This window comes from Lactuca sativa, chromosome 6, assembly GCF_002870075.4.
Source record: "Lactuca sativa cultivar Salinas chromosome 6, Lsat_Salinas_v11, whole genome shotgun sequence".
Taxonomy (NCBI): Eukaryota; Viridiplantae; Streptophyta; class Magnoliopsida; order Asterales; family Asteraceae; genus Lactuca; species Lactuca sativa.
The window spans coordinates 153167411-153190196 of record NC_056628.2 but is presented as its reverse complement, the minus strand read 5'-3'; the positions used below and the strand labels follow the sequence as shown (position 1 = coordinate 153190196).

Here is a 22786-nt window from a genome sequence, read left to right as displayed (position 1 = left end):
TTTTCGACCAAAGTCATATAATTTTGCCAACCTTAGGGACCATTTCTGCAATTCTATCTAATATAAATTTATAACATGACAATTAGAGTCATATTAATTCATTAATTAACTTCTAAAAGTTAGCATCTATAATTCCGACAGTTATTTTCATAAAAACGCCAAATATCCTTCTATTTTTCTGTCTAATTATCTTCCTATCCATTTGAAATGATGACAAGTGTCCTAAAATATAATTAATTTTATCAAAATACAACGCTTGTCATAATTTTAGGAAGATAAATAGAAACAAAATGTAGGAGGATATTTAATTTCTCATATATTAAAGCAATGTGAGATTGAGAAAGTGATAAACCCCTCAACTGAATTTTGTCCTATGAGTTTCATAAGATGTCGATACAATGCTGCAACTAAATCCAAAACTGATAATTTGACCCTTAAATAAGATAATCCAAATCAGAATCATATCATCTTAATACTAAAAACTGATTATATGCAACTTGAAATCAGAATCCATTTGTATATATCTTCGTGCACAGAATTAAATTAAATATGCAATTTATAAAAGAAACAGGAAAGCTAGATTCACTACTTTTGTATACATAAATTAAAAACCTTTGATTAAATGACACAAAATATGTATATTGGGTTTATTCTTTTCTTACTTCTTCATTAAAAGCACAACAGTATGAGCTGCAATACTTCTATTTTCTCCAAGACTGTCTACCTTCTCATGTGTTTTAGCTTTGAGGTTCACAACAGTAGGGTCCGCACCTAGAAGCAAAGACAAATTGGCTCGAATCGCCTCTTTATGAGGACTTAATTTTGGTCTTTGAAGTATCAAAGTTGCATCTAAGTTTCCTAGCTCATAACCAGCCTCATCCATCAATCTCACCTGATATCATATTTTAAATCAATTCATATTCATATTCTTTTAATGCTAGCTTGATTTCTTAGGTCAGGATTTGGGGTGCAATAGATACATTGTAGCATGTTTAAGTGATAGATGCAATGAGTTAAAAGAGTTGATAATAAAGTTTGAAATTTTGATAGAAACTTACAGCTTCTTTGATGAAAACGGATGAGGCTGCTCCTTTCCATTTAGGATCAGAGTCTGGAAAGATCTGCCCAATGTCAGGTAGACCCAAAGCACCCAAGATTGCATCAACAACGCAATGCAACAGCACATCACCTAAAACACCACAATCAATCAGAAGAAAAAAAATACTCTTTTTCAATAAATGTGAAGAATGATTTGCATAATACGGTTTAATGATCGTTAACACTTGATATAACATTTCAAATTTATCTTTGCACTTTTCATTTCTAAGTTAGGTAACTCAGCTGCAAGTCTATTATGTTTCATACTTTTTGCCCCACTCAAATGGGTACATTCATCAAATTTCACAGAAATTCGTGACTGTTCCATCAAATTCTATCTCATACAAGTTTCATGTGCTCAGAAAGTAAGGTTTGGAGAGATAATTACAAACAGTTAAGATAAATTTGAGAATTGTAATTGTATATTATGCAGTCCATAGAAAATTTCAATTAGAAAACCAAAAGAAAGAACTGAATCAAGTGGCGTAGTTGGGATCAGATAATCGCCATAGATTAAAGTAACAATACAACTTACCATCGGAGTGCGCTTCGCAACCTCTGTCATGAGGAATATCAATGCCTCCGATGATGAGAGGGTATCCAGGTTCCAATCTATGAAGATCGAACCCGTGGCCGACTCGGAACGGGAGAATCTTCGAAGGAGTTGGCGCGACGGCCGGTTTCTCAGCTTCAACGGCGTTTGCGGCTGCCGCAACTACCATCGGCCGTGATATCGACCTAAGAGAGATAGGTGAGCGTCTGGTGGAGCAGGTGAGGAGAGAAGTGGAAGAAGGTAGAATGGATTGTTGTTTCGAGAAGACTCCGGTGTGGAACGGAGACGTGTAACACGATGAAGTCGTCGCCATGGCTACTCTGTGGTTTTGCTTGTGAATTGTTAGAGGTGATATGGTGTGTTTTTGAGCTGTGGAGTGATTTTATTCAGAGGTAGGATTAGGTGTGTGCTGGTGCAGGGATCGAGCTTATAAGTTATAGCTCAAGCCATTTATGATTTAACTTCTATTCTAAAAGCATCTATTTATGGTGATGCTCTTTCATGTTGAATCTACCCTAATAAAAGTTCTAAATGGAAGCCATATTTGTCTTAGAAACTTTTGTAAATAATTCACATGTTAATTACGAATTAAAAATTATATTATCGCAATAACAAGCTACACACTTTTTGTGGATTTTAACCCTATTTGACTTATTTGACTGTTTCGTAAGTTTATTCTAGACTTTTTGTTAGGACGATAAGTAAACGAATATGTATATGTATATATATAAGCATTCAAATTCAAACTTCAAAAACATTTATAATCTGAAAATCATCATTAGAAAAAGAAGATGATTTAAAATGATAACAAAGTATCGTACAAAAACACAAAAACACAATTGAACATTTTATATAAACGTATTACAAAACAAATATAGTTTTTGTACACATATGACCATTAAATTTACATTTTGTTCAAAAAATATCATTGTGCTACGGTTAATAATAAAGACGTGTAGAATGTTATATGGCTGTTGATGTGAATTTTACTGTTTATTATGTACTTACTATGTAATTAAACTTTTTTTGTACATATTTTTATTATTTTTTTTACGGACGTCGATCACTCGACTCTCAATATTTTAATTATCATCGTACAGTGAGTGAGATGGCAAATGGGCGCCGCTAAGCCTCTAAGATTTGAATTTGATTGAAACCTCTAAGATTTGAACCTGATACCTCCCCTGACCCTATAGGGGTGCCCCGAGTCTTGTCATATATGTCACCAAGATGATTGTTAATATTATAAAATACACAATTACACATAAATTATTTTTACAAATAAGCTCAAAATAGTTCAATATATAAATACGTATTTTTGAATATATATATATATATATATATATATATATATATATATATATATATATATATATATATATATATATATATATATATATATATATATATATATATATCCTCCCTAATAAATGAAAATGATTTTGCCACATGTCACTCTTTCATTAACTTAGACACATGTCATTTTTTGGTAGTTTTGAATAATTGTTTTTTCCATTTGTCATTTTCTCATTTTTTTTATATTTTCTCAATTAACACATCATATTTACACCTCAATTATAATTGTCTTAATTGAAAATAGCCAATAAATTACAATATTAGTATTCATATAGTATTTAATATGTTTCTTTATAAATTCAAACTTTAAATTTTATATTTCAAATTTTAAAAAAAAAAAATTAGTTTAAATTTTCATATTTAATTTTTCATTTTATCTAACCCGTATAACATACGGGTCTCACACCTAGTATATATATATATATATATATATATATATATATATATATATATATATATATATATATATATATATATAACAAATATGTGTTTTTTGTATATAAATATATATTTTGACTTTTAAAAACTATAGTCATATAGTATACCTTATTACATGTAAATGTATGGATACACAAATACTCAATTATCCATTAAGTTAAACTATTAATCTAATCATGTAGAATAAAGCCATGATAGCTTGGATAATTGAGTATTTATGTATTTATACATTTAAATGTAATAATGTATACAATGTGATGAGACTATGGTTTTCAAATATAAAAATACGTATTTAGACATTGAAATGTCTAATTATAAACAAAAAACACATTTTTTGTAAAAACACTTTATGTATGAAAATATGTATTTATATATTGAAATACTTTGAACTTATTTGTAAACATACTTTATATGTATGCAGTGCTGTAAAAATCACGACTAGGTTTCGATTAATATCCGATTAGTCCCTAAGTGCTACACAACCGACTAGAAGACATCTAACGATTAATAGTTGCCTACAATCACAATAGAAACTATTTGAGGAATAATTAGTTTTGTATTAATCATATTAGCCTAGTTTGTTATGATATTAATGGTCTTTACAAACTTTGTTATGATATTAGTCATATTTAATTTTTTTTATATTCAACGAATTAGGAATGTATGGTCTTCTATTAATCATCGTTTAACTGATTAATCATTTAAAAAAGCTAAATTGTATGATATGTAGGACCCTATCATGTACATCACATACATTAAAATCAACGACAACAACCACAACCATATGACATGATACGTGGGTGGTGACCTACTATTACCGATAACGTAATGGTATTTTTTTAAAACAAAAAGTAAAGTTTAATATCATATGTACAAAAACTATAGTTGGTTGGTAATATGTGTACACAAAAAAATTCAATGATACTTTTTGTACAATTCTGAAAATTTGTTATCCTTCTAGTTCATTTTCCCTTTAGAAATCTCCATACTAAACAAGCCCCATGAGAAGATCAAAATAGATAACTCAATGATAAAAAGTGTATGTAACATCTTAGTTACGAAATCTCTTAAAGGTATAAATTTGTAATTTCAAAATCCTATAAGGGTATAACTATAATTCCAAAAATTCCATACGAAACTACAAGTCTACAAGCAGCAAAACTGTGCAACCAAATTAATAATTTTGTGTTCTTTACAAGCACTAAAGATGTGGCAACTATAGACCTATAGTAAAATACCTGAAGTACCCTTAGCAGGTGAGGTCAAGATGGAGGCAGAGTCTAAAACATGTCTAGACCTAACCGAAAAATTAAGCAGATGCAGACGCGAGGGCAATTTTGTCCATATAAGTTGGATGATCATATTTCAGTAAAAGGATTGTGGAGAAAGCATTGAGGTTATAATTGGAAAGTTCCCAATTCCTGTCCATGCCTCTTGAGTAATACTTGCCTACCGCTGGACCATTCTAGCCTGTATGAGAGATCAAGATTATGAAGCAAGTTTTTCAATCTGTCCATTTCGCTCAAGTCCTTTGAATTATCCTGTCAAATGAAAAGGGTAAAAAGGTCACAATCCATATTTACCTATTATCTATCCATGGTATATATATATTACAAAATACCTGTGAAAAGTGCTTCCCGTTACCCATTACACTTGCCATTACACTAGATCTTGTGGAAGTAGGAGAGAAGCCCTCCCATGGAGGAACAAATATCAGTTTAGTGCATTGAACAGGAACAAGATTCCTACTAAGCTTTTCCCACCACATGGATCCCAATGACCACCATCTGATCATTAAACCATGCTCAGAGAAAGCTATCAACCCCTGCCATATATTTTTAAAAAAAAAATTATTGGAAAAATTCTAGTATTAAAATAGCATGAATGGTTGTACCTCTCCATCAGGTGAAAAGCTCAACACAGAAATTGCAGTATTTGCAGTTGTTTCAGAGGCTCCTCCAAGCAAGGTTGGAAGCCCTGGAGGTCCACTAGCATCCAATATCTTTATTTTTGTCATACTATACAAAAATTAAAAAAAAAAAAGTATAAAAAAAAATGTTATCAATGCAACAAAATAATCAAATAACAAGCTGTAATAAAACATGATGTGGCACCTTTGCATTTCGTACACACGGATGATAGATTTGTTAATATCTCCAATTGCATCACCAACAGCTAAGCGAGTAGATGAGTCATTGAGGGATACCATGGGAAAAACACGCACAACTTCTTTTAATGTTGCCATTGAATTTTGTAAGCAACTTCTACGCATGGCCATGTTGCCAGGGTCCATTGTCTGTAGAATAAAATTCACCACCTGCAACCTGGCTAATTTGTTAAAGATGATATAAAAAAAGGAAAAACTAATAATTAAGAAAGGAAAAACTTGCAAACCTTATCAAGGTAAGGAGCTAAATTTCTAGGGGACCCACGAGCGACTCTGATGAGGGTCATGAGGGAGACAATATGAACAGGTGAATCAGAAGCAGTAGACCAAATTTGTCTTTCAATCACATGTAAAAAAGATGTGACATCAGCCATTGCTAAACTTGGTAAAAGAATCCCAACCAAAGATTCCCGGATCTCAAGATTTGCAGCTGAACCATGTGTTGTCATTGGCTTAACAGATTGTCCCCTCACATGCTCTATTTGAAGGAAAATCTCCGAAATTAAACGAGGTATTTCTGAACTCATGCAAACACTCCATATCCCCTCCATACCTTCTGCCAAAATCTCAGCTGCTGTAGAACTATATTTTTCATTCATAGCCATAACTAATTTCAACAGTGGATGTATGACCAGATTAGCAAGAGTTGACTTTACAAGACTTGGGTACCAAACAACTAAAGCAGCAGCAACAACAATGTGAGAAGTCATTGCATCTTGACTTGTCCCCCCTACACATGATACCCAGTCTTGACGTTCAAATGATTCCAGCCATGACAACATTTCGGAATCCTCCTTTCCATTATTATCGTTGGAATTGTGATTCCGGAGTGGAAACGGAATCGCCCTTGAAGCTGCACAGTGGAACAATGAACGTGCTGCCATGCGGACATGTTCACTTTTATCTTGCCAAAAGCTAATTAAAAGCTGCACATTAAAAAGAGAAAGAATCAGCAAACAAACACTATAGGGTTTAGGGTTTCTGTTGCATACATGCATATGAATTAATTACCTGGAGTAAAGGTGGCTTAATGTCGGGAAATTTCTCTGCGAATTTTCGTGTGTAAAATGCAGCTAATGCACTGCAAATAAAAAGTTTGTGATTATCTCACTATCTTTTACATATTACTTTAATCTCTATTCTCTAACCATTTTGTATTACTAATTGCAAAATGTTGGTTTACCTGCTTGCAGTGGAGCATGAATGAGACAAACTAATCATGTGTTGAGCAAGGGACACCATAGTTAAAGACCTCATTGCACAGAACTCTGAAGATGATCTCCAAAGCTGAAACATTAACATAAATGTGTTAAGATGTGAACAATGATATTAATGTATAAATGTTAACAAAGAGAAATTGTACCTCTAATGTTGCACTTGGACCAGGAAATGTCAATGTGAGAGACCCTCTGTCCCCAAGCAAACCAGAAGCTACAAAGAAATTTTTAGGTTTCTTGAGTTTCATCTCAGAAACTAACAGCTTGTCAAGCTCATGATCAACATCCCACAAGTGCAAAACTGATAAGCTGAACCGAAATAAACATCCTTCTATTGAATGAGCCCAATCAGTGTATTCCGTGGGACCCACATGGGTTTCTTGATCTCCATCTGTACTCAGAGAGCTGTTGATTCTTTCCAACCCCTTTTTGGGTGTCTGGATCTTAGGTTCATCATTCTGATTTTCAGAAGATTCAGCCCTAAGTGACATCAATGAAGTCATATCAAAAGTCAATGTTGCAATTCCTGGGAAAGGGCAAGAGCATGTAATCGGATATCCGTTGCTTCCATGGGTCCCATGTTGAATCATCCTTGTAGTGGCATGAGATAAATCTGTTGTTGAAGCAACGCGTTTCTCTGGAGTATTTGGATGAGATTGTGAAACTTGTGTATCTTCAATCACTGGAAGAAGCAATGAGGAAGCAGAAGTGTTCCTCTCCATGGAACTTAGAGAAAAGTTATTCTTATTCCCACTTGTACAAAAATGATCAAACATTGAATGAGCAGCATTCCCACGAAGAACTCGTTCACGAGCACCTGACTTTATATCCCAAATGTAGAGGACATCAGATGCATCAGATGTTGCTGAATGATTCAGTGAGAAACATGCAAGATAGCCTCGTGTACTATCCCAAACTACTCTTGAAGGGATATACGGGTGTCCTGGAAACATTCTTTCCACCCTTAAAGTCTCAAGTGAAGCTAAAGCAACACATGAATCTTCTCCAATGGATAAAAAACAATCACTCCATGGACGATCAGTGTGGGGAGGAGGTAGGATTATCTGGCGTACAGGTTGTACATGATGATGCATCACTGCAACAAGATTGCTGGAGTTGAGATCCCATATACATATTGTGCAATCCATACTTCCAGAGATTAAAAAGATAGTGGAGTTGAATCCTCTTGAGGTATTCACCATTTGATGTGCAGCTAAACATAGTATAGCACCTGTGTGTCCTGAAAGATATTGCTTCCATGCACATGAATCCACCTCTTCACATGGACTTCCTTCCACTTTTTCAGAGAACATATTGAACCGAAGAACTTCTATTTCTCCACTATCATATCCATAAACTATCGCATAAGGGGAGGAGTCATTTTCAGAAATAACCATTGAAGAAGTCACCACAAACTCCCTTTTTAAAAGACCATTTGAATTCTTTGAACCCACAAACCACTCATCAAAATAGCTTCCTTTCCCAACCAATTTACATTCTTGATTAAAGTTTTCACCTTTTGCCCATATCGTTATATGGGGTTTCCAATGCACTGGTTCTTCGGTGTGGAGACAGATTGATTCAATCCGCACAAGATTTTGATTCATTAGAACAAAAGAGAATGATAACTCAACATTAGGAGGATGTGAAACAACAGGGATTGTGCATAGAGGCACATATTTGAAACCTTTCCCTGAATATGAATATGATATGGTAAACATAATTACATAACCTTTGTTGTTCCACACTGCAAAAGTTTCCACATACATGTTATGGTTTTCCTCCATATCTACCACTGTCTGAACAAAACCGTTTCCAAGAAACAGACACCCTGCAACATCATACTGACAAAGTTGATCATCTAAAAGAGAAATCTCTCCAACCTTAGTACTCCCATCCACCAGCTTAAATATACAATAGGTTGTATACAGAATCGCTAAAACCTGCCCAGAAGCAGCGAATGAAATTGGAAGTTCCCCTTCACTTGACTCTTGAAGCAAATCGGTCATTTCCATGTGAGAAGAATTCTTTTGTGAGTCATCTGAAATATCCTCACTCCGGGTGGTGTCCTTTAGTAGTGATACACATTGCATGTTACCAAAGGAATCAGCAATCAGCACTGATTCCTTCTCCATATCACCAATAGGTGTCACTATAGACATAAACTTGAAAGGCCCAATAGATAAAGTACCACGAAACACGGTTTGCACTATTGTTAGAGTATATGAATCGATTATTACAACTGTGCATCTTGAAGGTTTCTTATACTGTGGTTCTATATTTGTCGAAGGTTCACCTAATTCAGTAGAATAATCAAGTGACTGATGGTTGTCTAATGAATTAACAGAGTCAATGAAATGACAGGCAACACATACATATCTCCTATTTTCAGGTAAAGCTTGAACCATGTATGGACTCCCAACCCAAGCTGGCATTTTCCTTCTACGGCTGCAATGTCCACTGTCTCTGCCCCAAACCGATAATACACCATCAGTACACGCACTTATTAGAGAACCATAGTTAACTGAACTAGAGTTTGATGCCACATTACTTGGATCGCTTATCTTTTCATCTCCTAGAGTCGATGCAGGGAAACAGATACCCATGTCAGAAATTGGTGCAGTATGACCACATAAGATAGCAACCGGTTTAATGTCCTGACAATAGAAATACTCATCAACATGACAAGTGGATGCCTGTTACTTATAGGAAATAGAAAACTTTCGGTGATTGAGTGTTGCCAATTGAAAATTGGAGTGTTGAAACTAAGCAATATGGACTCTCACTTAGATGTCCTATAGCTTCTAAGCAGAATGAGAAACACGTACAGAACTTAAACTTAGCAATAGGGACTCTCAAATAGTCATAATTAACTTCCATACATCAATGGATAAAAACTATCGTCAAAATTGTTGATAAAGAATTTGTTTGTAAACATTAGTTCTGATGGAAGCATGGAGCTGGAATAAACTATTCAGATTACAGTAGCAAAACAAGTGGAATATCCAAAACATCAATGTTAAGTTTGCATTACTGAAAGTGTTACATTTGATTTAACAGAATTGAAGAGTGGATTCTAGAACCAGTTATGAAAAGAGTGTAGCATTTAGATGCATTCCTGATCTTTGCCAATTCGGAAAGGAACTCCTAACAGAGAAATGAGGAGTATGCCCTTAGTTGGAACAATAAGCAAAATTCTAACAAGTCCAGATGTAAACAATAGAAATCGAACACAAAATCACTGAAAAATCACTGCACTAAACAAAACCTAATTAAAATTCATGATCAGATTATAAGTTAAGAGGAGTCTGAGTTTCAATTGGTTAAACTTACGTGATCGGAATTAGTTGAAGATAAATTCCACCAGAAGATGGTGCCATCGGATCCGCCGGTGTAGAGAGTCGACGGACGGTCAAGTACGGCGGTGGCGGTAACTTTATGGACCGGTGGCGACTCTGACCATACACAAGCAACAGATCGACACTTCATCGGCGAACAGCTTCTTCAGACCTAGCTGGACGGATCATACAGGAGGTGAAATAGATAACCGAACACCGGAAAGTTGCTTGAATTTTTTTCTCCTTTTACCTTAAAAATATAGTACTAAATTATAGTATAAGAAAAAATGAAAAATAAAAAAATTACCAACCAAGAATAACTTGCACAAAAAAACGATGTTGATAATGATATTCAGATACTCACTCATTTCATTGTATATCGGATATTTTTTTAACTTTTTTTATTGGACAAATTGCATAAAAAAATGTTAAGTTTACACAAAATTTAAAATTTATGATTTTGTTTTTTTTTTTTCCAGTTAAGTCACTGAAACACAACTTAAATAATTTTATATTTTAAACTCATTTAAAGTATTTTTAGAATGTGATAAACATCTTTTATCGAAATTCGATCACAATACAAATATCAAAATGGCTTTCAAAATGTCATCAAATCATCTAAGCCAGCAACTACTCGCATCTAAGGGGGTGTTTGGCTGAGTTTTTTAAAACAACTTATTAAGTTCCATTAAAAACGTGTTTTGATGAAAATAACTTATTCCGAAGGTGAACATCTATCTAATAAGTCATTTTTCATAAGTTATCTTACACTTACTTATTAACTTATAAGCTAATAAGCTAATGAGTTATAAGCTAATAAACAATAAGTTTTTTTTGCCAAACACCCCCTAAATACATGTTAAAATAGTATATTAGACATTAAGAATGCCTAGTGACTAATATCAAGACTTCATCATGTTATAGTTAATGATTAGCTTAATCTATAACCTATGATAAATTCCTCAAAAATCATTTGAAAACCTATAAAACATCTTTAACTCCTCTGATAAAATCTTTTTTTCCTTTTTACTCTAAAACTATGTGAAATCCTTTACATCTCGTAAATATCGTTACTCTCTTTTCTCTTTGACACATTTAAAATATATAAACATTTAAACACAACATAAACGGAAAGTATACAATGCAACATGCAACTAACTTAATCTCATTCATCTCTTTATCCCACTTACATGTTCTTATTTCATAATAGCAATGGAAACTATGACATAGTTAGCACAAAGAACATTGCATCATGACTGTTAGGTGCATTTTGTGCACCTATTTTGCATGTTTATTCCTGTTTTTTCATTGCATTTTATTTCTTAATTCTTGCATTTAGTTAACTATTTAGGCACTTGCATGTCGTACTCAAAATGTCTGGTACTACACTGTCTTTTGATTTATTTTGCAGGCTTAAGGAGATAGCATGGAGCTTGAATGATGGAGCTTGGAGCATTGGAACTTGAAGAGAAAATGGATTGGCCGTGTTGTGGAAGGAATTGAAGACACAACCCAAGTTGTTGCATGTCATCAAAGCAAAGGACCACGTTTGAAGCACGGTTCATGTCACACCAAAACGGGTCATGTTTAGCATTTTCATCATATATTTGAGCGACGTGACTCAGGGTGAAGCTAGACTGAAGACGAAGCCAAGCTTAAAGACTTAATGAAATTTTAGCAAAAAGCACGGCCATGCTGAAAAGACATGGTCAAAACACATGGTCAAAACGCATGGTCTGATGGCAAGCACTTAGCAATTATTTATGGGGCTAAATAAGAGGAAATCGACATTTTTTAGAGATATACAGTTTCTAGAGTGATTGGGGGCGATTAGGAGAATTTTTGGAGCTTTTGAAGATCTTTAATCATTGCAAACACTTTTGATTTTCATTTGTAAGCATTAAACAATTCTAATTTCATCTTTTTTTTTTTTGTTTGATTTGTTCTTAGTCATGTGTGGCTAAGAAACCCTAATTTCTAGTTCTTGTTCAAATCATGTTGATTGCTTGACTTGAAGCATATGGCTTAATATTTGATTTATGATTATATTCTAGTGATTATGTTCTTTTTAAAACTAGAATCCTTGAATTGATTTATGTTTGATTGGCCACTTATATGAATTAAATTCTTGTGTAGTTAATTAACTTTTTTGGCACCTAATCGTTCTATAAAGTTAATGATTTGTAACAAACAATAAGTTTTCTTATTATAAAAAATATATCACATGTTTTCACACTTCCGAGCATATGAGAATAAATGAACATTGTTGGGAAGCTTGTACAAAACTTAATGTAGCTTTTCAATGCAATATAAGAGCATGTTTAGGTTGAATTAGTAAAGCTAAGTCTAGTCAAAGAGCGTGTTTTTGTTAGATAATTTGGCAAGCGAGAGGTATTATTAGAGTGTGTTAATATCTTTCGGTACCAACTTAGAATAACAATCATGAATTACATCAAGTCATAATCAAGTTAAATCACAACATTGTGAACTAGAACTAGAACCATTCCAACAAATTGCTTACAAATCTGTTTAGTTTTCTGCATATTTTCAAAGTAGATTGTTATTTTACATTATTTCAAATTTTGCATACAAACCACCATTTTTTATGTGACTAAAGTACATTGTGCAAAAAGGTATAGACTTTTGTCATGTGTCTTTGAGGATTGATCTGACTTGCCTTGTACTACTTATTAGTGCATTGTAGCAGTGTATTTTTAGTCTATTGTACCTCTACTATTTATTGGGTTTAACACACCTAACAACGACTCCCCTCATTTCTCTTTACTCTTGCATGGGTATGGGTGTGCTATCAATCATCGGTCTCATACTTGAGGTATCTAGCCTCAGGTACAAGTGGGCTTGTATAGAATACCATACTACTCTTTGTTATCTATAGTTCTCATTTGCAATGGACTTTGGAGGGATGCACTAGTATTTTCCAACTCTTACATAAATGCACATATATTAATGCAAATACTCTTAAAATCTCTTTAACTCTTTACTTTTTATGAAAATCTTTTATGAAAACATTTTCATGAATACACATATAGATGATCACATATTGAAACACATAGAAAATGGTTGAAGTAATCTCAAACAACTTCTCATTATAAAACATTTTGTTTCTAAGGAACATGTATTCGATAGTACTCACTTCAATGGAATCCAAGTTATTCTTCTTTTCTTAAGCTTGTATATCCATCAAACACTACCTATTGTCATTAACAAATATTTGTTACAAAATGACTAAAATATCCCTATAGGGTTCTTAACACTTTTGACTTCATTATAAACTTGTTGCTCTTATATTAGCTTATACTAAGAATTTGGGAGCAATCGGAACACTACAAAAAAAAGCCATTTAGTGGCACACACTTTTAGTGACATTTGGATTTTGTGCCAGTAATTTTAGTTTTTAATGGCATTTTTCATATGCCATAAAAGAAATAAATAGTTTCATATGCCATAAAAAAAGCCATTTAGTGGCACACACTTTTAGTGACATTTGGATTTTGTGCCAGTAATTTTTCATATGCCATAAAAGAAATAAATAGTTTTAGTGGCATTTTATGTAGAATGATGCGTAATTTTCACCTGGTGAAGACGAAAACCTCACTCCCTCCATCAAAATATTCAATTCCCTCTTTTCTTTTCCCTCCAGTGAAAAACCTAGCTTCCCTCCCCGTTGAAAATTGAAATCCAGCGCCTTTTCTATTCCCTCAGTTGAAAATTCATTCCCCCTCCTTATAGTTAAAATCATATTTTAATTGAATAATTTTCCTGCTTCCCTCGTCTTCAATCGATTTCAAGCAAACCTAATTTCACCCTAACTAGTCGAAATTCAGGTACGTGTATCACCTTTAGTCGGGTTTTTCGGCATCTAATAACCTTCGGTTGATCTCAGTTCGCCGAATATTAACCTTCAACTGATTTTAGTCTGTGCCTACAGGTTCAATTGACAATATCCATTTAGCTTTTTCATCTTTTACAGGAAAGAAACCATCGATCTTCTTGCCGCGTGTTTCTCTTCTTGCTGCGTTTTTTCTCTCTTGTGATTTTCTCGATCAAGAGTTATCTTCATCATCAGCAGGTATGTAGTACTCCTATTTTTATCCCCTAATGCTCATCTTGAAATTACTAATTTTGAACTCTGATGCACTTCGATTTTTCTTCATTATTGATCTTGTTGCAATACTTGTTGTGAATTTATATACATGTTTAAGAAAAGAAAGGTACTATAAGTAATTTATTGTTTCACTCATTTGTTCTAATTGTTTGTTCCTTCTCCTGTGCTCTATCATTAAATTAATTACAATTGCTTTACTTCTAATTGATATGATATCTAGTGGTTTGTATATTGGCAATAGTTAAATGGTAATTATGTTTTATAATTGGTGTTTAGTGAAATGCATACCATGTGCTCGATATAATGCCTGATAAAATCAATCCACAAAAATTGAATTCGTTTGAGTTTTGAGTGCTTGAGTTTTAACCATGTAGGTCCCATTAATTTTTTTGTTATAAATAAACCAATTTTCTAGAACTTATGTGGTAAAATATTGATGTTTGTGTTTCATGTTTTGTGTTTGGAATGACAGTATGGGTGGGCACAAGATATTCAGAAACTATTCATCAATTAAAGATTGTTGTTAATGTTATGTTTAACCTAATCCAAGAACATATCTCCAATGAAAAATTGTCTGTTGTTTTTAGCAATATGAACATAAATGTACTTACATCCATGGACTATTGTTAATTTGTTCTTTTGGCAATCGTGTATCTGTGTATTAACAACATTTGTTTTGATTAATATGTTTTAGGTCCCAGGTATTTCTTCTTTTATCATTAACAACTCTTTATCATTTAACCAAATTACTTTTATGTTTCCACTTTTCACATATGTAGTGGGCAATATTTTATTACTTGCATTTTGAATAGTTTCCTAATTGCTGCATACTGAAAGTTCTTTATTTTATTTTTTTTAACAGGTAACCTCTATCATTGCTAAGAAAGAGCTAATACAAGAATCAATTTACTCGCATGAAGAATGTGAAAGAGGTCCATAAGCTTAATGATGTCTCAAATTTTCATTCAAACATTTTTTAGGCTTGATTTTTTTTAGTATTTGATATTTACACTTAATTTGATACTTATTAGATGCTTGTTACCAAACATTTGGGATATCTTTGTAGGTCCATTGAACTTAAATTATTATGATTTCTGCATTTTATATACTTTTATTTTAATTTTATATTGTAAATAATTAGTTTAGTTAAAAAAATTAGTATGATAAATGTGTATAGCGACGTTTGGTTTGATAATGTGATTTTTATGCCAAAAATTATGTCATTAAAATGGTTGGATTTTAAAAAAACAATAGTTTTTATTGATACAAAATCTGTGCCACAAAAGATTTTTTATATATAGTGGCAAATAAAAAGTGCCATTAAAAGTCTATAAGTTTGTAGTGGCAAATCAAAAAAGTGCCACTAAAAGGCTTTAGTGGTAGCACTTCTAGTGGCACTTTTTTTTGTGCCACTCATTCTTAAAGAAGTCTTTAGTGGCACTTTTTTGATTTTTTGTGGCACTTTTTTTGTGCCATTAAATGACTTTTTTTGTAGTGGAAGTCGAATACTAGGATTTTCATAAAGTCAAGTACACTTAACAAGGGTTGGCGATGCCACTTGTGGAATTGCACTAGAATTTCACACGCCCTAATGTGCAAAATTTCTCTTTTAAGCTATATGCATTGCACTAGTAACTTCAAATGCTCACCAAACTTCATCAAGGGGTTTTAATGGACCAAATTAGGGTCATTAACATTATATTACTAAATTAAGTCCTATCTTCTTATGACTTTAATCACTAAGACCTTTAGAGGTAATATAAGCTTTAGGAATGCTTATATGAACATCATAATACCAACAGAGACCTTGATAATTCCAAATGACCAATTCATCAACAATGATTCATGTAAGCTCTTATTCCATCCGTAATTCCCTCATCAATCATTCAAGAACATCCAATTAAGTCATGGAGCTTAAGACATTGGAATCCATGGAATGGAATTTGAAGATTCCATCAATGAAGTTCCTCCAAGCTTGATCTAATTGATATTACATCAAGTACTTCACTTACTGATCACTCCAATGATTAAACAACAATCTAAATCACATAGGATATGATTTAAATCATTGAAATCATTATTTCAAATTACCTTAATCGTATTACATATGTTCCACAACCGTCTAATCAGATGTGTTCCACCAACGCATCAGATATGTTCCACCATCACTAACTACTCCCCTTTTTGTTCTCCTCTCTGATCTATTCTTCGATGGTAGAGTTCAAAAAGGAAATTTTCGAAAACAAATATGATTTTTCTATTGTAAATGGTAAAATGGATCAACAGAATAAGATGCATATAAGGTGTTTGATGATTTGTCTTGACGAAATAGACAAGATTTAAGTTGTGGTAGCATAATTAATATGTATGCATTTTTTATGTTAAACTATGAGTGATGTATGAGTGTATAAATGATTTATATATTGCAGCTTCTTGAAAACAATTTCAAATTTTTTGATCCATTTGTTCTTTAATTGTATTAGTTTTCCTAATTTTGCATTTTACTATTGTAACCTTTAATAAAAAAAAACATAATCTATTATATTTTTGAATAAATACGGCGAACATATAGCATTTAGTTACATGATAAATTATTTGTTTAAAATAACATTTTTAAGATTTACCAATAATATAAACATATATGAGTACTTATTGAATAAAAATATTATTTTTTTGAGACAAAAAAAAAACATTAATTATAGTACTAAGTAGAATTTTAAGGAGTTAACTAGTTTCACCTGTTTAACCAGACATAAAATTGTAAATACTTAACGACATGATAAATATAACAATAACAAAAATAATGACATGACTATTAAGAAAGAGACAACCACAAATCAAACCATAACCTATTAAGGAGTTAAAGTAGTGTCACCTAGCAGATCATGTAATGTAACCATATACTACTATATGCCAAATTTTTAAGAACATGAAACACAAATCAAACCACAACCTATTAACCTGTAGTTGCACAGCCAGTACTAGATACAAAAATTGACTGTGCTTTTGCTTTCTATACATCCCCTTCCCACGTGGCACCCTATCTCCACCACCACTATCTAAAACCACCACCACCACCACCATTGGTATTATCATAAAGCAAAGAGTTGTCACCAATCATGTTTCTATTATTTGCAAAGAGAAATTGCAAATGGGGTGGAATTACAGGTCTGGGAGTATTCAGAAGTGGTGGTCTTGTAGCTTGGACAGGTTGTGTTGGAAGATATATGTACTGATTAAGAGCCTCTGAATAAGCTTGACCCGATAAACTTCCACGCATGCGTCCACTTGGCCTCCAGTTTTGGTCTGTTGCTCAATCATAAATCATAAACAGTTTAACATACAAAAATATCATGCAAGCTGAATGGAAATGAGTAATTACCTCCATGGTCATGCGATGATGGTGTCCAGCTCCTGACGTGGAAACCTTGTTGAGCAGCTGACATGGCATGATGCCGGGCTTGTTGGTTGTTGCTTACATGACCATTTGTCGCAGCTGACATGGCATAGTGGTGGGCCTGGGCCTGGGCCAGTTGGTTGTTTACATGAGCATTTGTGGCAGCTTGTTGTTGAGCTGACATGGACATGGACATGGCATAGTTTTGTTGGTTGCTTAAAATACCATTTGTGGGACCCACACCTACTTGCTGAACTTGAGGAGACTGGTGTTGTTGGTGAGAGTTATATTGATAACCACCATCAAATGCCTAATCATACATAAATCAATAAAACATTATTCCATAAACTGGTAAAAAAAGTGAAACATAATTTTGTAAAAGATTGATTGTCGAAACCTGTGGGCCCATGTGTTGTGAAGGTGGGACCGAGACTGTACGGTTTATCTGATGTGGATTCATATAAAATCCATCTAAGCCACCACTACCCGGGCCCACAGAGGTCTGAGCTGGAAGTGCCTGAACAGCAATTGGGATTCTTGTTATATGTCTGGAAGAATGTGTAGGGTACCTCACAATCCCATTCACATCCTTTGACTGCATAGTATTGGAAGCAGAAAGTTGACTTTGACCCTGCAAAATTGGATTCATCTGGACAGGTGGCACCATAGTATTGGATGTCTGAATTTTCTGAAACCCGTTAGGTGGAAGTGGAATATTTCTTATGTTTGTAGAGTTGGGATTTTGCAACTGAGAAGGAGAAGGTTTTTTGTCGATGTTTTGATGATGAGGATCAGTAGCAGTGGCATTTATGTAATTATCACCTTCTGTAAGGTCCAAAATACCAGGCCCCATGTTTTGGTGTAAAGGTGGTGTAGATTGTAGTTTATTATTATTATTATTATCTGTGTTATGATCATCTTCTTCTTTAACAGCTTCCCATGATCCATCAGCAGAGATTCTCACATGAGAAACATTCACCCCTACTTCCTTCAGAACCTAAGGAAGGATCAATATTTCATGAATACTGAATATTTTCAAATTGTTGGTGAAGGGGTAAAATGGTCATTTACTTTTTACCTTAACCATGATGCGATCAATTCGGATGTCAGTGAAGCAGACAGATTGACTACAATGGGGACATTTCCACGATGGTCTTCTTGAGTTTATGTCCACATAGTTGTCATAATCAAAACACTGCAAAGGATAAATACGGAAACACGTAATTACAATTTCTCGTCTGTGCAAAAAGACATAAACACCCTTCTCATCGCTCACCTGACGATGTTTACACAATTGTCCTTTGACGGGAGTCTTGATACGTTTGAAGCTGAATAAAAATAAGAATTTGGATTTAAAGACATTAATTAGTGAAGATAAATGAAGTGCTATTTGTATTAAAATAAAACAAAAATAAAAATAAAAATAATACCTTATGGGGCAATTTAGTGATGTTGTAGATGGGCCTTCAGTTAACTCATTATCTGGATCAGGAGCAGCAGCAACTGGTGGCACATAGTTGGGAAGGGTGGGAGAGATTGGATTTGAGATCATACTCATGAAGGCAACAATTATAATATAATTCCCTAACAAAGATTTATAGTAATTTTTATTTAAGATGGAGGATTCAAGCATATATAAAGTATATGTATATTAAAAAAGGGTTAAAAGTATAAATATACCATTAAACTGGCCCACAACTTGAAGAAGATTGGTTCCCAACTTGAGCATATGTGTCACAAGTGTTGGAGTCTGTGGTCCTGGATCCTGATTTAAATCATGACTTTAGTATTTTAATGGTATTCTTGAGAAGTTGACTTTTATTGACTTTTAAATCAAAACATGGATTTAGTATTTGATGGCATTATTCTTAGCTGACTTTTGTTGGCTAAATAATTATAATGCAAACCTTAGAAACACAAGTCCTCCCATTCACAGCTCTTCCATTCAACAAAAAGCTACAAATTTAACAGAAGGATTTATAGTTTGATTAGTTTAAAAGAATATGTGCTTTTGAGAAAAGTACAAGGGGTTAAAAGAAAATATACTTGACTTGTTGGGGACTTATGATGCATGAAGATGTCTCTGTGTCATCAACTTGAGCAACAAACAAATACTGCAGTGAAGTTAAAAAGAAAAACTAAATAAAATAAAAAGCAAAATTGCATAATATTGTACAAGATTAACAAGAAAAGAAATTGCTTACTATTTTATTGTTAGAAGACATTGCTTTGGTTGTGATATCAAAATCTTTCAAAAAAGCACCGTATCCCGGCTATGACAAAAAGAAAATTATAATTATTACATAGATTTTCAAGATAAAATTAGTTCAAGAAAAATGGAACAATATTACCTTGGCCTCAACAAAAGCAAGTGTTTCACCCATCTTCATACTTGGATAGAACCTGAAGGGAAAGGATAGTGATAGTCCTAATCAAAATTTATTTTCAAAAACTTTCAATGTAATGAAATATAAACTTTCCATTTATGGAAGTTGAAACTAGATGGAAACTTGTGGAGATAATGAGATATCAGAACACCTTAACATAACTGCTGATATACTGTGATGGACTATGTTCTCTCCAAAGTTCATTTCCTTAACACTGCAGAAACTGCCTGATATCTAGAATCATAAAAGAGTAGATTTTATATAAGAGACTATAAAAAGTGGAAGAGAACTCAACATTGATTAATATAAGTATATATAAAAAATTACCAACCTCATTTGAAAGCTTTTGAAGCTCTTCATTATCCTTCTCACTGAACCATCCATTTCTACATGCACCCTTTTAGAAACAAGGTAACAAGATTTTTAAATCCCTAAAGAAATAAGAAATGTAACCAGAGAAAAAGGGGGAATTTATAATAAATACAATTGAGTACCTTCAAAGAGATCAACAGCACCATAATAGCAGCTTGTAATGGGGCATCATTTTTCCATTGACATATCTAAGCACATAAGACCTTGGGTAAAGTTCATTAACAATAATACATTCATAAAGTATATAAAGGATAAGTAAATCAACAATAAGATGTATGTTATAGATGAAACAGTAAACTTCTTAAACACAGTGTTCCCATTAATATCAGAATAAGGAAGTTACCTGCTTCAACAAACCAGGTAATTCTGAAGCTTTGACTGGAATTTCCTTGTTAGCAACAGCATAGTCGATTACTCTGCAATCGACATGGTATATCTAGTCAGTATATGAAATTTGATTGAGAACAAGGAGCTACCATTAACTAAGAGTTATGTTTGCTAAAGACATTGAACTAGTTTTCTTCATAATGAAATTTCCAACTCGGAAGATTAACAAGTAACATTAATCTTCGAAATAAGTGCTAAAATAGAATATTCACCGAAATATAACCTAGAATGATTTAACCTAGTTTTTTATTCGAAAAACACAATGCCCGAAGTAAAAAAACAAATCAACTATTTTGGAAACATAGAAAGCGTTTCATTTCTTATTGGAAAGTTCAACATCCACAGTAAGTTTATCTAGTGCGTGTGTGTGTGAAATCAAGGCTCAAAAAAACTATCTGAGACGAATTATTAGGGTTTGATAACAAAAACATCAAACAATTTTCAGTTTTCCACCGTAAATGCGTATACAAAAAACGCATAATGCATGAGAAAACGAACTAAATGCGTTTCTGTAACTGATCCATATACAGAAGAAAGTTGAAACGAAAGGAAAACACCTGGAAAGAGAGATGCAGAGTTTGAAGAACTCGTTGTTGTCGTTCCTTGAGCCACCGCGAACGTAAGCAAGTAGTCGATCAACAACTGCTGAAATGCGGACAGAGTTCATGTGCGACACTGATGGCGTCCGGCTGGTTGACATGTCAACTGTTCCAGGCACCTGCAGCGGATTTATCACCGTTCCGGTCATGCTCGCCGGATTTATCCAACTAAGAAGTGCCGAAACGATTGAAGACGATGAATGATAAAACCGTAAAATCCGGTTGCAGAGGCGGCGTCGACTTTTTGCGATTCGTGATTTGAATAATTGGTTTTTAATATTAAAATAAAATGCATTTTGTCTTTTAGTATAAAAAAAGTTGTAATTAGTAGTTCGTAGGCTTTAGCTGTATTTAAATTAATTGTTAAAAATTATAAATGTAAATTTGTAAAAAAAATATGGATTTGATTTAAAAATATTTCGACTTGCATTGGTTTCAAACTTTATAATAATAATAAAAAAATTGGTCTTTAAATAACTTAAAACGTCTATTATTATTTTTTATATGAATGTTCAATATATATCGATTGAAGACAAACGAGCAACAAACTGTGACGTTAGCATTTTCTAGATGACATATTTGAATTTTCTTTTTTTATTTGTTGGTTATATTTTTATGATTAGAAAAATAAAAATAGATCCGCGTCATCCCATTGTATGATGTTTATACACTTTTTTTTTTTCCTTTCAAATGTCTACCTTCTCTTTCTTTCTTTCTTTTTCTTTTCGAATAAACTTAACATGCTAAAAAAAGTTTGATGGTAAGATGTGTAAAAAACTTTAATAATTAGATACATACACAAAACAAATTTTGTTACATTGACCTTTTATTTTAACATAATATAGGATTTTTTTTCTTCTCGTTTCATTATGAATTTCAGTTGATAAAATATAAAAATGTAACTTTTAATAATTATATATACCTAATCAAGATTTATCACAAAATTTACTTAATTAGTTATCTAATTTTAATAATTTTGGTCAATAATATTACATCCAAAAATTATCTCATAGAACCTACTTTTATAACGGTTAATTAATTTATGATCATTAATTAAATATACATATATTGAATTGTATAAACATGCTCTAGATCATTACGTGTGAAATAAAGATCATGATATTACGGATAATTTGATCATGCTGTTTCTAGGATCATGAATATTTAGAATTTGTCCAGTTTGATTGTTATCATGTTTTCAATATTATTATTTATCATCTTATTAGTTGTTAATAAACATGTTTAAAAGCTCTATAAATTGTTAAAAATTTTATTTAACATTGTTATTATAGTATTGAGTAGTAACCAAATTTCACGTGTTTTATTTAAATAATTTGAATGTAAGAAAAAA

The 22786-nt window shown here is 32.9% G+C and overlaps 3 protein-coding genes and 1 long non-coding RNA gene across 10 annotated transcripts; 1 reads left to right on the top strand and 3 right to left on the bottom strand.

The window, feature by feature from the left end:
* Window positions 1–464: 464 nt before the first annotated feature.
* LOC111901111 (2-C-methyl-D-erythritol 2,4-cyclodiphosphate synthase, chloroplastic) lies at window positions 465–2093 on the bottom strand. The gene is made up of 3 exons (XM_023896982.3): window positions 1634–2093; window positions 1059–1189; window positions 465–892 (listed from the first exon to the last, which is right to left on the bottom strand). The coding sequence occupies exons 1-3, from the start codon at window positions 1962–1964 to the stop codon at window positions 659–661; spliced, it is 696 nt and encodes a 231-aa protein (XP_023752750.1). The 5' UTR covers window positions 1965–2093; the 3' UTR covers window positions 465–658.
* Window positions 2094–4500: 2407 nt separating this feature from the next.
* LOC111901109 (uncharacterized) lies at window positions 4501–10433 on the bottom strand. 6 transcript variants are annotated; one of them, XM_023896980.2, is made up of 10 exons: window positions 10163–10301; window positions 9381–9404; window positions 6976–9295; window positions 6796–6899; window positions 6624–6693; window positions 5840–6538; window positions 5560–5762; window positions 5340–5463; window positions 5067–5270; window positions 4501–4986 (listed from the first exon to the last, which is right to left on the bottom strand). In XM_023896980.2, the coding sequence occupies exons 3-10, from the start codon at window positions 9262–9264 to the stop codon at window positions 4843–4845; spliced, it is 3837 nt and encodes a 1278-aa protein (XP_023752748.1). In that variant the 5' UTR covers window positions 9265–9295; window positions 9381–9404; window positions 10163–10301; the 3' UTR covers window positions 4501–4842. The 6 variants fall into 6 exon arrangements, with proteins under 6 accessions (XP_023752748.1, XP_023752745.1, XP_023752746.1 ...); XM_023896977.3 differs by having other exon boundaries at window positions 6976–9486; window positions 10163–10431; XM_023896978.2 differs by having other exon boundaries at window positions 6976–9404.
* A 3322-nt stretch (window positions 10434–13755) lies between these two features.
* On the top strand, window positions 13756–15418 carry LOC111901215 (uncharacterized). The gene is made up of 2 exons (XR_006183970.2): window positions 13756–14257; window positions 15156–15418. It is a non-coding gene; the product is annotated as an uncharacterized LOC111901215 (long non-coding RNA).
* Window positions 15419–17079: 1661 nt separating this feature from the next.
* Window positions 17080–21768, bottom strand: LOC111901108 (E4 SUMO-protein ligase PIAL2). Of its 2 annotated transcripts, none has more exons than XM_023896975.3 (16): window positions 21394–21768; window positions 20793–20865; window positions 20572–20637; window positions 20409–20474; window positions 20229–20311; window positions 20042–20093; window positions 19895–19963; window positions 19737–19804; window positions 19598–19646; window positions 19371–19455; window positions 19121–19274; window positions 18967–19018; window positions 18769–18885; window positions 18088–18687; window positions 17676–18000; window positions 17080–17599 (listed from the first exon to the last, which is right to left on the bottom strand). In XM_023896975.3, exons 1-16 carry the CDS (start codon window positions 21582–21584, stop codon window positions 17349–17351), a joined length of 2301 nt encoding a protein of 766 aa, XP_023752743.1. In that variant the 5' UTR covers window positions 21585–21768; the 3' UTR covers window positions 17080–17348. The 2 variants fall into 2 exon arrangements, with proteins under 2 accessions (XP_023752743.1, XP_023752744.1); XM_023896976.3 differs by having other exon boundaries at window positions 20572–20652; window positions 21394–21447.
* Between the last annotated feature and the right edge of the window lie 1018 nt (window positions 21769–22786).